General features: G+C 69.9%; 2 protein-coding genes across 3 annotated transcripts; one reads left to right on the forward strand and one right to left on the reverse strand.

The window, feature by feature from the left end:
* Positions 1-23: 23 nt before the first annotated feature.
* On the reverse strand, positions 24-5,981 carry XPNPEP2 (X-prolyl aminopeptidase 2). 2 transcript variants are annotated; one of them, XM_054839262.1, is made up of 21 exons: positions 5,836-5,979; positions 4,934-5,007; positions 4,701-4,811; positions 4,549-4,612; positions 4,234-4,338; positions 4,013-4,099; positions 3,762-3,908; positions 3,544-3,645; positions 3,315-3,396; positions 3,009-3,204; positions 2,744-2,833; positions 2,528-2,637; positions 2,362-2,439; positions 2,195-2,266; positions 1,985-2,045; positions 1,791-1,860; positions 1,561-1,665; positions 1,078-1,137; positions 833-909; positions 641-739; positions 24-343 (listed from the first exon to the last, which is right to left on the reverse strand). In XM_054839262.1, exons 1-21 carry the CDS (start codon positions 5,882-5,884, stop codon positions 137-139), a joined length of 2,046 nt encoding a protein of 681 aa, XP_054695237.1. In that variant the 5' UTR covers positions 5,885-5,979; the 3' UTR covers positions 24-136. The 2 variants fall into 2 exon arrangements, with proteins under 2 accessions (XP_054695237.1, XP_054695236.1); XM_054839261.1 differs by having other exon boundaries at positions 641-909; positions 5,836-5,981.
* Positions 5,982-11,240: 5,259 nt separating this feature from the next.
* Positions 11,241-13,203, forward strand: APLN (apelin). Its single transcript, XM_054839296.1, is given in 4 exon segments — positions 11,241-11,338; positions 11,340-11,410; positions 12,164-12,335; positions 12,430-13,203. Coding segments are annotated over 3 exon segments (336 nt in total). The 3' UTR covers positions 12,331-12,335; positions 12,430-13,203.
* The last annotated feature ends 3,495 nt before the right edge of the window (positions 13,204-16,698 follow it).

Consider the following 16,698-nt stretch of genomic DNA (forward strand, 5'->3'; position numbering starts at 1 on the left):
GCACAGCACTGCACAGGCACCCGCCGGCATTGCTCATGTTTAATCACCGACGAGCAAATAGAAAAGAAAAAAAAAGGAAGTGAGCGGCAGGGAGAAGAAAGATCCGCAGCGGGAAGGGGGCTGGCCGGCGGCGGGGTCAGGCCTGCAACCCGGTGAGCAGTGCGGAGAGGAGGGAGGCGAGGGCCAGCGTGCCCAGGGTGGCGGTGGTGGCGGCGGCGCTGCCCAGCGGGAAGGGCTCGGTGCTCCTCTGCAGCCAGCGGTACTCCTCCTCCAGCTGCTGCCGCTGCAGCTCGGGCCCCACGCGTGCCCGGATGGTCTCGTAGTAGGCGTTCAGGTACCGGATCTGCAGCCGGGCACCGTTGGGGGGCTGCGGGGGGGCTGCCCTGGCCGCTGGCCCCCCCTCCCCACCCATGCCCCCCCGTTGGCCCTCCCCATCCAGCTACCCCACACCCCAGTCGCTGGCCCCATCTGCAGACTCCGTTGCCTCTCTCCACCTGCGCATCCATCCCTGCCCCGGCCCCCTTTACCCCCCCAGCCTCATGCCGCAGTCCATCCCCGGCCCCCTTCGCTCTCCCCACACCCCAGCCCCACGTGCTGCCCCACGTCCCGGCTCTGCCTCCCTGCCTCGAGCACCCCGTACCTGCTCCGGTGACAGGAGGCTGAGGTCGATGAGGTTGCGGTCGTAGGGCACCAGGGACACCACCTCGAAGGTCAGGAAGGGCTCCTCCCCGCTCTGGTGCTGCCGCAGAGAGGTGCCGTTTGGTGCCCCCACCCCTGCTTGGTGCAGCCCCCCCGTGCCGTGCCACCCCTTTGCCCAGCCCCGTCGCACTACCTCGGTCTGCGCCTCCACCACGAGGGCGATGTCTTCGATTCGGATCCCGAACTCGCCGTCCCGGTAGTACCCGGGCTCTGGGGGCCGGGGAAAGCGCCCGGTGAGTCCCGAGCCCCAGCAACTCCCCCAGCCCACCCCAGCCCACCCCAGAGGGGCCGAGAGCCGAACGCCTCGTCGCCTGGCCGGGCTCTGCGCCTCAGGGACATCCCCAGCGCCCGGGGCGCCGGCCGGAGCGCTGAGCATACCGATGGAGGTGAACATGCCGGCCGTCAGCGGCACGTTGTTGGACTGGAAGCCCACGGGCCCTGCGGGGGACATGGGGTGGGTTACAGCTCCTGGGGACGGCGTGTGCTGCGGGGACGCCCCGACAAGGACCGAGGTGTCACACCGGCAAGAACCACGTGGCCACTACAGTAAGGACCACGGAGCCACCCTGGCAAGGACCACGGAGCCACCCTGGCAAGGAGCACAGGACCACCCTGGCAAGGAGCACAGGACCACCCAGGCTAGGAGCATAGGACCACCGCGGCAGGGACTGCAGGCAACCCTGGCAAGGACCATGGGGTCACCCTGGCAAGGACTGCAGCACCCTGCAGGTAGGGGCCACCCGCCCACAGCAAGAGGCTCAGCTGGGCCATGAGAAGCCCCAGATGAGCCCCTGTCCTCGTCCCTGTCCCTCGCAGCTCAGCCGATGTCCCCAGCACTGGTGCCGGAGCCGCAGCACCTACACTCATGGACCGAGAGGAAGTTGCCGATGCCGTGGCCGGTCCCGTGGCCGTAGTTGAGTCCCACGTCCCAGAGCGCCCGACGGGCAAAGGACTCCACCGTTCTCCCTGGGGAATGATGAGGTGGGATGGGGGCCAGCGAGCTGGCGAGGAGCCCTGCCCTCCTCCTCCTCCTCCCTGTGCCCGGGGAGCCTGGGCAGGGCCGTGCCGCCGACGCCGGGCTCAGCACCCACCTGCCGTGTTGGGTGGGAAGACGAGGCGGGACAGGTCGATGTTGCCCATCAGCACGCGGGTGTAGGCTTCCTACGAGGGGCATGGCGGGGGGGCTGAGCGTGCGTGTGTCCCCCCCCCCAGCACATCCAGCCCCAGCTGGGACCTTGGTGCTGGGCACCACAGGGGGTGCTGGCTGGCAGGAGGGGGCTGGTACCTTCTGGAGCGGGGTCGGCACACCCCAGTGCATCGTCCGCGTGATGTCTGTCGTCCCGTCCCTGCAAGGGGGGGGGGGGTGGTGTGTGAACAGGGGCGATGCAGCCCCAGCGCCGGCTTTGGGGCCTCCTGCCCCCACCCTGCACTGGGAGCATGGGGAGGGGCTGGGGGGCTGTGCCGTGCTGGGGGGGCCGCGCTAAGGGCTACGCACAGATATTGCCCGCCGGTGTCCGAAAGGTACATCTCATCCACAGACAGCTTCCGGCTGCTCCCGTTGGAGGGGCTGCCAGGGGAGGGGGGGTCAGAGCTCCAGCCTCCAGCTCCCGCTCCCCACCGCTGCTGCCAGCCCTGGCACCCCCGGCCCTGGCACCGCCGTACCTGTAGTGGGCCAGCGCGGCGTTGAGCCCGCTGGCGGAGATGGACTGGAAGCTGGGCCCACGGCTGTGCTCCTGGGCCCTGGAAGGCAGCAGGGAGGGAGATGCTGGGGGTCCCCGGCTGTCCTGCACCGGGACGGGTGGGGGGGGACCGCGGCAGCACCACTGACTGTCGGAGTGTGTCGATGTGCTGTGCCCCCGAAAACTCGTCCACCTGCCCCTGCGGGACCATCTTCTCCAGCCACAGCAGGTACTGGATGACAGCAACCGCGTCCCGAACCTGGGGGCGGTCCAGCGGCATCAGGGGCCGGGGGACATCAGCACCCCGCTTCCCCCGGCTGCCCTCCACCTCTGCTCGGGGCTGCGGGGACGGGGACAGCCCTTACGTGAGCGGCTCGCAGCAGCTCCTGCTCCTTGATGTTTTTCACAGCCTTGGCCAGCATGACGGGGGAGTAGCTGTCCTCCAGCAGCTTCTCCTGCAAGGGCCGGCTGGGGTGGCACGGCCGGGCATGGCCACCCACCCCCGGGACAGCCACGGCGCATCCCGCACCCCCGGTGGCACGGGGCCGCCCCTGAGCCCGGCAGGACCCACGTTGCCCATGGCCGGGCTCAGCGGCACGGGTGTCAGCGCCGGCACGCCGCGGCACCCACCTGGGGGATGACGCTGTAGAGGCCGTAGGTGGTGTACTCGGTGCCCAGCCAGACGGTGACGTTATCCTGGGTGTAGCCGCGGAGGTGGGCGCCCACCTGCCCATACTGCTGCAGCTCCACGCACAGCGGCCCCGGGCAGCCTGCCTGCAGGGACTGCCGCGCCGCCGCCGCCAGCCGCGTCTCGTCCACAAACAGGCTGGGGGAGGATGCGGGATGGGGATGGCACGGCCGTGGGGTTGGCCTGCTGCCTTTGGCCCCCCGAGCCCGGCCATGCACGCCCCGTGCCCGCGGGGAGGTGCTGCCCACCTTATGGTGGTGTTGGTCAGCAGGGTGTAGGCGTAAAAGACGGGGTTGTAGGGGATGTCATCTCCGCGGAGATTGAAGAGCCCTGCCGGGAAGGAGACCTCCGAGCCTGTGCCCACCGGCTGCCCTCCCACCGCCAGGGATCGGAGCCCACAGCACCCACCACGGCACCCACCACAGCACCCACCACGGCACCCGCCATGGCACCCACCACAGCACCGTGGCTACTCACAGGCCGTCTCCTCCAGCCCCGAGAGCAGCACGGCCGTGGGGCGTCGGACGTGCTGCTCCATCTGCTGCCGAATCCCAGCCACCTTCTCCTGCCAGCTGCTCCCTGGGGCGGGGGGGGGTGAGCGGCCGGCTCAGCTCAGGGACCACCACGGCCCCCACGCTGGGGGCTGCCATGGCCGAGCACCTGCCCTGCGGCCCCGGGGAGGACGGCGGTCGTACCCGTGAACGCCGTCGGGAGGCTGTAGATCTCGCCGGAGGCGGGAGAGGGTCTCTGGTCACCCCACACTTGATCCACAAGGTTGGTCTCGATGGGGAGCAGGGTCCTGCCAGAGCCGTGCAGAGCCTGGCTGTAGCTGTTCCAGGTGTCTGCGGAGGGGGAAGCAGCCCGCGGTCGGGGGCACCTGGTAAATCCACAGCCAGAAGCTGCCCTCACGTTGGGCAGGGTCACCCCGTGTGATGGCCAGCCCTACCGATGGAGAAGAGGAAGGGGTCCAAGCTGATGTTCCCCCCCACGGGAACCGCCTCCAGGATCCACAGTCCGATGGACTTGATCCAGGCTGCAGGAGAGAGCTGGGTGGCACCGCAGGGACGAACCGCGTCCCGGCCCACGCTGACCCCAGATGAGGCCGTGGCTGGGGGGGTTCTGGGGGGTGGGGGGACGCAGCAGCGCCCCATCCTGCCCCCCACTGACTTGTCCTCTGCAGCTCCCAGTTGCAGTCCAGCTGCCGCTCCGCCTGGGTCCAGTAGCGGCTGTCGGTCCACAGGGCAGCCTTGTCCTGCGTCACCACGCCGGTGCCTGCGACAGGAGTGGGGGCTCAGGCGTCACCTCCCCCCCCCTCCAGGCAGCTGGTGGGGACCCCCAGGGATCCCCAGCCCGCCCTCCTGTGTGGAGCAGGACTGTGCCCTGCCCCGAGGGTCCCCAAGGCTGGGGCTCAGCAGGCAGCCGGGTGCTGGCCCCCCCCCCCCCCCCCGAGCAGGGACCCCAGGGCGGTGAGGATGCTCTCACCTGCAGAGCCGGTGAAGCCGGTCAGCCAGCCCAGCCGGGCATCCCGCTCGGCGATGTACTCGCTCTGGGGTCGGGGATGGAGCCGTGAGAGGCGGCCGCGGGCACCGGCCGGGGAGCTGGTCCCCAGGGGCGCAGGCGGGCTGCTGCCTTACCATGTGGGCATCCGTGGAGGGCACGATGTAGGCATGGACGCCGTGGGCTCGCATGGCGTCCCGCAGAGCGGCGAGCCGCGCCGTTGTGTTGGTGGCCGTAGGGGGCAGGTACTGGTGGAACAAGGGGACGCGTGCTGGGTGGGCGGGGGGCACCAGCAGCAGCGGTGGGGCTGGGGGGTGACCCCACGCAGGGTGTCCCAGGAACAGGGCGGGCTGGGCACAGCGGGGCTCACCGGTGGGTCCGTGGAGCAGTCCCGGATGTCGGTCCTGGCGGAGGCAGCCTGCGGCGGCCGGCCCGCGGCACAGCCTGGGGGCGTGGGGACACCCTGGAGCCTCAGGCTGCAGCCCGGGGTCCTGCTGGCCCCCTGCTCCAGCCCAGCACCAGCGCAGGGGCAGCTGTGACCCTCGTCCCCAGTCCCAAACACCGAGCCAGCCCAGCTTTGGAGCTTTTTGCAAAAACCGGTGTTTCTAGCCCCAGAAATAGTGGACAAAAACCGGCGCCATCACCCATCTCAGGAGGAAGTAAAGAGCCGCGGGCACGGCCAGCCCCACGGCATGCTCGGGGACGGGCCCCGGGGGCACGGTGGAGCGGCAGCCAGTGCCCACCATGCCCAGCAGCTGGGGAAGGGGGTGGCAGGAGCCAGCCCTGTGCATCCCAGCGCTGGGGCTGCGGGAGGACCTGGCTGGCAGACGGGGATGTGCCCTGGCAGGATGTGGCCACTCTCCAGTGCTGCTCCGCATCCGGTGCCACCGCCGGCACCGCCGTTCCCGGAGCTCTCCATCACCAGCGCGGTCGCTGGGCAGAGACCTGTTGCTTCGTCTCGGCCGAGGGAACGGGCTCGGGTCCGTGGGGGAATGGGTCACCCTTGGCACGGGGTGGCCTCCAGCGCCTGCCCTCGATGCCCCTGGGAGCCACTCCTTACCCGTCACCTCCCCAGGCAGCAGGATCAGCCCCTCTGGGCAGCAGCACAGCCCTGGCTCCCTCGGGGCAAACCCCCCCCCTCGCTTCACCCAAAGGTGGGGTTCTGACTGCTGCAAAACACCCCCGCATCCTCCACGCTGGGACCAGCCCGCAACCCCGGGGGGTCCCAGATGTGAGCCCACCCCGGCTCCCAGCCCAGTCCCCCCGACGTACCGTGGTGGAGCAGGAGCACCCAGGCTGCGAGCCACTGCGGGGGGTACATGGCTGCCCCGGGGGTGCCCAGCAGGACGGAGAGCCGAGGGGACGATTCCCCGATTCCCCAGCGCCTCGGGTGACAGGTCCCTCCTCCCGCGCCTTTGCCCCAGGGGCGGAGGGATGCTGGATGGGAGGGCCAAGAGGGGTTGTTGTCCTATGCATTAAAAGTGAATCCTGCTGCCAAATAAAAGCAAACAGCAGAATCAGCACAAAGTCCAAAGATCCTCCTGGAGCAGAGGTGGGGCTGTGCCAGTTCATCCTGGCACGTCCCGGCTGCCCAGGGTTAAAACCACGCAAGAAGGGGCTGCGGCGTGCTCCTCTCCCCCGTGTCCCCTGGAGCCACCGAGAGCTGACCCGGGGGCCCCTGGGTGAGGGTGCCCCGGGGGGGGCCGTGCTGCCGACTCCCCGCACCAGCCCTCCTCCTCCTCCAGGACACGGAGCGGTGCAGAGCATCCTCCTGGGCACGGCCCTGGCCCCCAGCCCAGCGCCCAGCGGCACCCCCAGGCTGGAGACCGGCGGTGGGGCCGGGGGGTGCTGCACAGCAACTGCTGACCGTTCCCGCTGTCACGGGGGGGGGCAAATGCCCTTCTGTCCCGTAGGGCCCTGTCTGCCAGAGAAACACGTTTGGTGGCAGCGTACGGAGGGAGGGGGGGACGTGACGGTGGCGAACAGCCAGAGCGATGCCACGCCGGGGCGGGGGGGTACCAGCCCCTGCCCACACCCCGGGCACAGGGCTCGGGGACCAGCGGCCACCTCCGAGGGCAGCGCCGGGACCCCGCTCTCCGCAGGAGGAGCACTCCGGGACCTGCCCTTTGTCCCGCCGAGCCCGTCAGCTCCGGAGCATCGCAGCATCTGCCTTGCTAAAAAGCTCGTTATGTTAGTCATAATGAGCCTTGACCCCGAGGCCTGTCACTTTTATTGCGCTTGTGTTTCCTTAACCGGTTTAATGGCTTCTCTGTGGTTACGGAAGAGCGAGGCTGCCGAGGGGCAGACACGGTGTCGGACACGGGGGCCGCACGTCCCCAGCCGGGACGGGGTGCTGCAGGGTCCCTGCTGCAGAGCCGCTCTCGCAGACCACCCCGGGACGTCTCGTGGACCCGCTGCACCAGAGCGCGCACAGCACCACCGGCACAGCCAGCGGCCCCGGGCTCCGCCTGACGTACAGCCAGCCGCGTGGCACAGCACCTTCGCAGGAGGCTGGAAGAGGGATGGGGCAGGGACGGGAGGCGTGCGGACAGCAAACCCGGGGAGAAGGTGGCTGTGCCACCGAGCGACTGCTCAGCCCACGCAGCGGCCGTCTGGTTTGCAGGGCTGTGCCACTGCGGGGGCCGTCTGCTCCATGCAGCGACTGTCCGGCTGTGCCACCATCGCGACTGTCTGGCTGTGCCACTGAGCGACTGTCCGGCTGTGCCACCATCGCGACTGTCTGGCTGTGCCACCAAGTGACTGTCCGGCTGTGCCACTGAGCGACTGTCCGGCTGTGCCACCATCGCGACTGTCCGGCTGTGTCACTGAGCAACTGTCCGGCTGTGCCACCGAGCGACTGTCCATCTGTGCCACCAAGTGACTGTCCGGCTGTGCCACTGAGCGACTGTCCAGCTGTGCCACCATCGCGACTGTCCGGCTGTGTCACTGAGCAACTGTCCGGCTGTGCCACCGAGCGACTGTCCATCTGTGCCACCAAGTGACTGTCCGGCTGTGCCACCGAGCGACTGTCCAGCTGTGCCACCATCGCGACTGTCCGGCTGTGTCACTGAGCAACTGTCCGGCTGTGCCACCGAGCGACTGTCCATCTGTGCCACCAAGTGACTGTCCGGCTGTGCCACCGAGCGACTGTCCGGCTGTGCCACTGAGCGACTGTCCAGCTGTGTCACCAGGATCCTGCTCACCACGAGGTGGCACCAGGACCGCGCTGTGGAGCCGCACAGACCCACAGACCCCTGTTCCCCTGTCCCCTTGTCCGGTCCCCTGCCCACCCGCCCGGTCCCGCCGCAGCCCCGGTGCAGTGCCGGGGCCGGCAGCAGCAAAGCCCGGTGGTCCCATCACCGTCCTGTCCCCACCTGCGGGCAGGCTGAGGCCCGGCACACTCGTGTCACAAATGCATCACCGTTTGGTCCCCTGCTCAGAGGACCCCAGACTGGGGGGGGGCAGTGGGGGATCCCCTGCCCCAGCACGGGACAGGGACAGGAGGGAGAGGGGACGCGGGGTGACGCCAACGCTGCCTGTAATTGTAATGGCAACAAAAGTTTCCCAACTGTGTGCGACGCGGTTGCTGCGGTGACAGCGGTTTGCTGCCATCCTGCTTATTAGTGAAATGTGCTAACGATGCTTCATCGTCCCAGCTGGTCCCTGCCCAGCGCCGGGGTGGGGGCTGCACCCACAGCCCCCTGTCCCTGCCACCCTTCCTGCCAGACACCCCTCACTGCGCAGCTGAACGCCCGGTCCCACGGGGTCCACGCGGTGACAAGGGTGTCCCCCCGCCCCCCCATCGCCAGCCTCTGAGCTCGACTCTGCGATGCCGTCCCCGATGCCACCCCCAGGCCACGTCCAAGGGATGGGGCTGCGGCTGGCCTGTCCCGTCCCCGCGGGTACAGCGTCAGCGTGAGCCCTGCGGCTGCACATCCCTCCTCCTCCTCACCCAGCGCGGGGAGGGTGGCACTGGCCGTCCCTGGGGACCCCCGGGGCCGCGTGCTGCTCCGAGCAAGCCAGCGTCAACAGGACGAAGCTCATCGGTCGCTGCACGTCCGGTGGGGCCCTTCCCTCCCGCGGGAGGTTTCCTCGAAGACGGGCCGGAGGAAGGCTTTGGGGGGACATCCTCCCTTTGTGGGCTATTGTTGGCCTTCCGTCACCTGCAGAGGCCGTGGGGTGACTCAGGCCGGGGTGACGCGCCCGGCAAACAGGACGCGGGTCGGGGAGGGAGGGAGGGTGTGCACGGCCGTAGGAATGCGGAAGCTAGCGGTGGCGGGGGATGCTGCGACAATCCCTTGTGAAGGCAGGGCCTGCCTGCTCCTGCCTGCCCCGGAGCCCAGCAGGTGATGCGTGCCCAGGGACGTGGGCCGGTGGGGTCCCCACTGTGCCCCAGAGCCTGGCAGCTGGCCTGCAGGGATGGGGCTCCAGCTCCCGGACCCCATGAGCTGGACACCCACCCCCCCCCCCAGAAGGAGCATCTGACTTTGGGGGTGCACATCGCTGGTGGGGAGCAGTGGGGGGCTGCAGGAGAACCTGCCCAGGGCGCTCAGCCAGGCTGCGGTGGTGCGGGGGGGTGGCGCAAGGCACAGGGGATGTCGTGCTCCCCCCGTGCCTGCAGACCCGTGCAGGGTTGCCACATGGTCCCCACACCCCGCTTAGCCCCTCCTCACCGCCCCCCCCATGTACAGCTCGTCCTACAGCCCCCCACCCAGTGCAGCCCCCGCTGTACCCACTGCCGGGGCGCTGGCCGGGCAGGGACACCCCTCACTCACCCCCCTGGTAGGTGCTGTCCCAGGGTGCGGTTGTACTTGTCACCCACTTTTTGCAGGAGCAATACCTGGTACCTTGTGGCGGGCTGACCCTGGCTGGACACCGGGTGCCCCCCCAAAGCTGCTCTGTCACCCCCCTCCTCAGCGGGACAGGGGGGAGAAAATATGACAAGAGGCTCACGGGTCGAGATAAGGACGGGGAGATCCCTCGGCAATTACCGTCACGGACAAACGGACTCAACTTGGGGAGAATTAATTCTATTTATTATCAATCAAATCAGAGTAGGATAATGAGAAAATAAAAACTTAAAAATAAAATCTTAAAACAGTCCTCCAGGGGCTGCAGGGGAATCTCTGCTCCGGCGCCTGCAGCACCTCCTCCCCCTCCTTCTGCACTGACCTTGGTGTGTGCAGAGCTGTTCCTCTCACATCTTCTCACTCCTCTCTCCAGCTACTGTTTTTTCCAGCAGGTTTTTATTTCCCCCTCCTTAACTCTGTTATCCCCGAGGCGCTGCCACCGTGGCCGATGGGCTCGGCCTTGGCCAGCGGCAGGTCCGTCCTGGAGCCGGCTGGCATCGGCTCTGCCGGACTTGGGGGAAGCTTCTGGCAGCTTCTCGCAGAAGCCACCCCTGCAGCCCCCCCCCCCCCCCAAACCTGGCCACGCAAACCCACCACGTCCCTGTACCTACACCCCGTCCTTCGCCACCTGCTCAGGGGACCCCCGTGCCTGGACCCGGAGGAGCCGCTTTCTGACTGTTGGCTCGTGGAGCCCCGCTTGTGTCCTCGGAGAGCTGCGGCTGTCACCGCGTTGGTCCTTGGCACGGTGGTTTTGCGGTGTGCCCCAACTGCCACGTCCCAGCCCCAAATCCCCGAGGGGCGGCGTGGCGGGGGGTGTCCCAGCAGCCCTCACCCCCAGGATGCTGGGGAGGGGAGTGTTACAAACAGGGTTGGGCCTCCCCCAGCCCCCCGCGAGGTCTGGGGGCTGACGGGTGATGTCCTGGCATGGTGCGTGGTCCCCGTGGCCTCCCCGGCAGCACCCGGCTGCAGGCAAGGGGGTGCCGGGGCTGGGGGAGGCTCCAGCGCTGCCTTTGTCACCCGCCACAACACCGTGCCAGTGGCTGTACCCGCACACCCGGGTCAGAGGGGCTCCGTGGGTGCTCAGCCAGCACCCAGGCCACGCAGGACCGGCACCCGCAGCCCTCACCTCTGTGCAGGGGGGACAGGGTGCTTTGGCCCCCACCCTGGCCCACGCAGCGCAGAGCCGGGGGCTGCAGTGCCCATCCTGCAGCGGTGGTGTGTCCCCCCTCCTCGCACAGGCAGCAGCACCCTTGCTGTGCCCCTTGGCAGAGGGGGCTTCGTGCCCCCCGGGCAGTGGCTGGATGACCTGGGGGGCAGCAGGGTGGGGGGGGAGCTGCAGGTGGACCCCTCTGTGGGCACCACCTGGCCTGGGAGGGGGGCGGAGAGGCAGAGGCTGCCGGGGACGGTGGGCATGGGGGGTGCCAGGACAGCCTCCTGCTCCCTTGGGTGCCAGGGGAAGGGGGGGACAGGCTGGAAGGGGGGCCTGGGCCAGGCGGATGGGGGGTCCCAGGGTCCCAGGGTTAGGCTGGGAGGGGGGGTCCCGGGGCCGGGCTGTGCGGGGGTCCTGGGCTAGGACGGGAGGGGGGGCCGGGGGCCGGGCTGGGAGCCGGTCCGAGCTCAGGCTGGGCGGGGGATCCCAGGACCGAGCGGGGGGGTGGGTCCCAGAGCCCCGGGGCTGGGGCCGGGCTCGGGGGGGGGGATGTGGGCAGGGGATCCCCGGGAGGGGATGCCGGTGCGGGGATCGGGCTGGGGGTGTCCCGGGAGGGGGTGCGGGCGCTGGGGCGGGGCGGGGGGCGGACACCCCCCCCCGGGGGCCCGGCGGGCCACATGACCGGGCGGGCGGCGGGGCCGGGCCGGGCTCTCACCGCCTACAAATGCGGCTCCCCCGGAGCGGGGCCGCCGCCGCCGCCCCCGCCGCCCCGCAGCCCCCAGCATGGCCGCCCCGCGCTGGCTCCTGGCGCTGCTGCTGCTGCTCTGGCTCGCCCTGGCCGCCGCGGGTGAGTGCCGGGACCCCCGGGCCGGGGGCGACCGCGGCTCCGAGCTGTGCAGGGGGAACCACCACCCCCCCGGACCCCCCCTTCCCCCCGGTCCGGCATCGCTCGGTGCCCGGGCTGGCAGCGGGGAGGGCGGAGGGGCCCGTGCCCGGGTGACCGTGGGCAGGGTGGGCTGAGCGGGGCTCGGGGAGTGGGGGGGGGAACACCGGCAGCCCCTGCCCGTGCCGGCCGGGAGCCGCTGCCCCGCCGGGCTGGGGAGGACAAAGCGCTTTTCATGGTGCCAACAAACCCCCCCTGTCCAGCCGGGCAGAACAACAGCCGGCCGGGGGCCGGGGAGCCGTCACTGCCACCGGCTGCCGGGGCACGACCCGCCCGGTGCCGCGGGTGACAGCCCGGGCCGTCGCCAGGACGCTGGCGGGGGGGACCGGGGGCCCAGCCACGCTGCCCGGGGCTCGGCCCCTTCCCCGGCTGCGATCGCTGTTTGCTGGATGCGGGACCGGCGGGGCCGCTCCGTGCCCCTCGGTGAGCGGGAGGTGGCCGCGCTGGGCGCAGGTGGCCCGGCCGCCCCGGCGCAGGAAGCACTCGGCCGGCGAATGGCTCCTGCTGGGGGCAATTCAGGAAACGGGCGGCGCTGCCCGGCCCTGCCTGCCCGTGGGGCAGCGGCGGGAGGTGCAGGCAGGGCCCCACGCGGCATCCCCAGCCCCGTCCGGCGCGCTGGGTGGGGGGACGCGGCTAACGCTCTTCTGCCGTCCCCAGGGCCGCTGGGCCAGGCGCCGGGCGGGAAGGATGCGGAGGACGGCCTCATCCGAACCCTGGTGCGGCCGCGGGGTGCGCGGCGCGGGGCCGGGCCCCGAGCGGGCGGCTGGCGGAGGTACCGGCGGCCCCGGCCCCGGCTCTCCCACAAGGGCCCCATGCCCTTCTGAGGCAGGTGAGCAGCAGCGGGGCGGGGGACACACACACACACACACGCGTGACACTGCTGGGAGGGGACTCACGCGTGCCTGGGTTTGCTGTTGTTGCAGGGTTGCCAGCGGCCGCCCAAGGATGCGGCTCCCATCGCCCGCTCCGTGTCCTAGCCCGCTCCGCTTGTCTGCTGGCCCCGAGCGCGGGGTCCCACCTGTGAGCCCTCGGCTGGCGTCACCTCCACCCTGCGGCTGTCCCTGGTGGCCCCAGCGCCGTGGCTGGCACCGGGGGTGCCTCCTGCCTCTCCCCTCGCTGCCTCCTGGGGCTGGCTGGCAGCGGGTGGCCCACGAAGCTCGTGGTGGAGCCGGGTGCTGCTGCGATGGCCCTGTCCCGGTGGGCGCGGGGCTGCCCTGGGCATCGGCTCGCCAGGACCCGTGGACTTTGCGCAAAGCACTTTGTCAGGCAGAGGAGCTTCTCCGCAGGGGTCTGCAAGCTCCCCCGGGGCTCCTGCCCCATCCTTGCCAGTTGCCCGCCCGTATGCTGGGGTGAGCACGTAGCTTGTCCTGGCAGGCGGTCTATTTATTCCCATGGTGCTAATCCCCGGGCGAGCTGCTCTCCCCTCCCCGCTGAGCGTGGGGTCCCCTTCCCCTGGCAGATCCACCTCCTGGGGACCCCAAAGGCGTGGGGCACAGCGTGGGGCTCTGGGCCCCCCCTCTGCCCGCCCCATGCCATGGGACAGTGGGAGAAGGGGGGCACTGGGGTCTCTGTGTCAAACACTGACATATGCCAAAGGGGAGGCCCTTGCTCTGAGTGCCGCCGGGTCCTGTTGACCATGTTTCTCGTGTCTGTAAAGATTTATTCTGTGTAAATACATCTTTATAATAAAGAGTTATGAAGACAGTAAACCCTGATTTTTGGAGGTGCAGGCACGTGTTACTCGCCAGCTGGTGGGGAGGGCTGCCAGGGGCCCTCTGGTCCTTCCTGACACTGCCTGGTGGCGGCTGGGGCCACAGCAGCCCCTTCCCCAGCCCGGTGCTGGCAGAGAAGATGCCCAGCAAAGAGAGAAACAAGCTGCAGGGCTGCCTGGCCTGTGAAGTCGGGGAGGAAGGTGGGAAAACAGGAGGTCAGCGTCCCCCAGGCTTGCAGAGGGGCTGGGTGATGGAGAAGGGGATGCAGGAAGGGCACAGTGATGCTGGTCCCAGCCGGGGCACCGTGGGGTGAGTGCCTGGGGCTGGGGGACCCTGGCTGCAAATGCTGCTCTGAGCCCCCCCCCCCACCTTTCTCCCCTCCTGGGGTTTATTTTTCTGCTCGCCTGAATTCCGCTCCGTGATGGGCATCAGCTGCATGACGAAGGGCTGAGTGGTAATCATGGCTTTAAAAGTGGGGAGCGGGGCAGTGGGACAGGCTCTGCCGCCGAGGGGGGGACACTTCATGCCCGGAGGAGGGGACGACGCGACCCACCCCTGCTCACCGTCCCCCAGGCACCGACAGCGCCTGGGTCTGGGGACGAGCAGCTCGTTAGCTGAAGCCTTTGCTGGGATAACAGCTTTTGTAAGGCGGTTTCTACAGGGAGGCACGGGTGTGCGGGTGCTCCTGCCATGCTGCTGTTGCCTTGGTTACCAGCGCCCGCGGGTGCTGGGTGAAGCCGAGGGTGCAGCACCCATGTCCGGCAGCGTGGTGCCAGGGCAGGGAGGAGGGTTTGGGCCTGGCGTGGCCCCGGCGCAGGGAGGACGAGGCCGGTGGGATGGGCAGGGACTGTGCGGCGGCTGCTGGGGCTGTCTCTGCCCACTGCTGAGCGCCTCGCCGGGATGCTGCAGCCCCCGGTGAAGGACAGGCAGCCGCCCCAGTCCTGCGGGACAGCAGCCCAGTCCTGGGGACATCTCTCTCGCTGGTCCCATTTGACGCTGCTGCCTTGAGGCAGCCCCAGCGGCTGCCGGGCCCCCCCCTTCTCCCCAGCCTGACCCCCCAGCCCTGGGCAGCTGTCCCCACAGCCCCGCATGCGGGAGCAGCTGCGGTGCCTGGTACCTGGCATCCCCCTCCCTGGCATCCCCGTCCTTGGCGTCTCTGTCCCTGCTGTCCCTGTCCCTGGTGTCCCTGTCCCTGGTGTCCCCGTTCCCACAGCGAGCAGGACCCGTGCAGGGGGGGCAGTGGTCAGGGCTCAGCAGACCTGTAGGAAGAACCCTGCAGCGGGGTGGGGGGGTAAGCCCTGCAAAGGGATGGGACCCCCCAGGACAGGACGTCCCCCAGCCCCTGCTGGGACCCCCGAGCGAGGCAGTGCCCGTGCGGGGCCCCAAACCCGTTATAGTTCGCAGGAGCCCTCCCACGAGCGATGTCCTGGGGCGAAGGGCAGCTCAGCCCTGGCACTGCGTGGGGCTGCGGGCAGGGGAGCACGGCAGCCGCGGGGGCACGGGCAGGGAGGTGGCAGCACCGGCGGGGAGGGGGTTAATGGGGCCGCCGAGGAGCGGAAAGGCTGCAGCTGGGGCCGGGAGCAGAGCCTGGGGAAGCGGGGCTGGGCCCAGCTGGCCTCCATTAGCTCATCCTCCGGGACGGGAGGGATGTGCTCCCCGGCCACGCGCCAGCGCGCTCCCGCCACGCCGCCTACCCACGCCCGCCGTGGCGGCTGGCCGGTCAGCTCGCGTGCGGCCAGGGAGCCGCTGTCGGCCCCGCTTTGCCGCTGCCTGCACCCCCCGCAGAGGGATGGGGTGGGTGGCAAGGGCTGCCGGCTCGCTGCCCAGTCCTGTCCTGGCCCTTGCGCCGCAGTGTTCAGCCCCATCAGCCTCCCAGGGCCGGCGGTGGCCTCGCCACCAGCGCTGTGATGGGGGACGACACGGCACCCTGGCCACAGCCCCCCCTGGCTGACCCCAGCTCCTGCTCCGGCTGGCCCAGGGTGCTGGTGGGGGTATCATGCCTCCATTGCCACCCTACAGCGCTGCTGCTTCTGGTTTGAACTGGGAAGGCTCTCCCCCTATACCTCAAACCTCAGCACCAAAGGTTCCCCCCCCACACCAGCTGCAGGCAGCCAGCACCCTGCCCATGAGCTCCCTCCTGCAGGGTGCAGGCAGGACAGGCAGCGGGGGCTGGCCCGGCAGTCTCCCTCGGAGCAGACGCTGCGGCCCCTGCCAGGCGAGGAGCGATGCCCCACGGCCCCACAGGCATTGCCCAGCCCTGAGCGTGGGGCCTTGGGCTGCGGCCAGGGGATGCACAGCTGAGCCCTGACCCCAGCCCTCCTGTGCCAGCCTGGAAGGAGGAGGCCAGGGAGGACCCCCCGGTTGGGCCGCGGCCAGCCGGTGCAGGAGGAAAAGACTCCTGGGCTGGGAGACCTAAGGAATCTCTGGCTTTTCCTGGCCTGGCCGGCTGCCCGCAGGCAGGTGGGAGGCTGCCGGGCTCCGCCACGTTCCCGGTGCATCGCACGCCATGACAGCTCCCTTGCACGCTGCTGGTGGTGCCGGCTCCCCTGCACCGTGGTGGGAAGCTGGGGACAGGGTCACAGGCAGAGCGGGCAGGGACGGGCAGGGAGAAGCACCGCTGGAACAGCATCTCCAGCGCGGTGGCAGTGGCTGAGGGCTGCAAGGTCTCGGGAGCCAGGGGCAGATGGTGAGCGCGTACAGGCAGCCCCCCACCCCAGGCAGCTGCCTGGCTGCTGTCCCTGGCGTGTGAGGACAGGCTGTGCTGCTAGGTCCCGGCTCGCTGGGTGGGGAAGCAAGGACACTGGGTGAGGGGATGGGCACGGGCCATCGCTGGCACCCTCCAGGCCTTGGGGACCTCTGGATGCACAGAGGGGCCGGCAACGGACATCCAGGGTGGGTACAGGACACCAGCTGTGCCAAAACCCCAGGCTGAGCCCAGCCGCTCGTGGCAGACACCCTGCTGGGATGCTACCGGCCACCCCATCCCCCCACGTCCATGGTGGGCTGACGGGCACGCGTGAGCCCCCCACCTCCACGCAGGGTGCAGAGCAGCACGCCAACAGCCTCCAAGGATCCCCAAGGCCCTCCATGCCCCCAGCCAGGTCTGGAGGATGGGCAGGCCCAGCCTTCAGCCCCATCCCTGGGGAGAAGCAGCGCTTCGCGCTCACTCCGGCATTTCCGCCGGCAGTGGCAGGAATGCAGTGGCCACGGGAACAATGCCGGCACCTTGCGCCGGTCCCCTCCGTGACGGTGCTGGGAGCAGCTGCCCGGGCACAGCCCTGCTCTCAAGGAGCTGGCAGGAAGCAGATGGAGATGACACCGGCAGCCGTTTCCTGTGGCAGGACGCGCTGGCTTTCTCCACCGCTGCTCCAGTTGCCGAGCCAGGGGGGCCGGAGGGACCCGGTGTCCACGCGCATCGCTGCTCGGGCCTGCACCGTCCCTGTGCCAGAGGCTGGCACCAGCATCCTGCTGCGCCCGCTC

Source organism: Grus americana, chromosome 12 (assembly GCF_028858705.1).
Source record: "Grus americana isolate bGruAme1 chromosome 12, bGruAme1.mat, whole genome shotgun sequence".
Lineage (NCBI taxonomy): Eukaryota > Metazoa > Chordata > Aves > Gruiformes > Gruidae > Grus > Grus americana.

Excerpts from the sequence above, each read along its gene's own strand:
- XPNPEP2 (XM_054839261.1), bottom strand. The coding sequence starts at position 5,884 with ATGTACCCCCCGCAGTGGCTCGCAGCCTGGGTGCTCCTGCTCCACCAC. Across the intron at positions 3,646-3,761 it reads CCTCCCGACGGCGTTCACGG|GGAGCAGCTGGCAGGAGAAG; the intron begins GTACGACCGCCG and ends CCCCCGCCCCAG. Across the intron at positions 2,440-2,527 it reads CACATCGACACACTCCGACA|GGCCCAGGAGCACAGCCGTG; the intron begins GTCAGTGGTGCT and ends GCTGCCTTCCAG.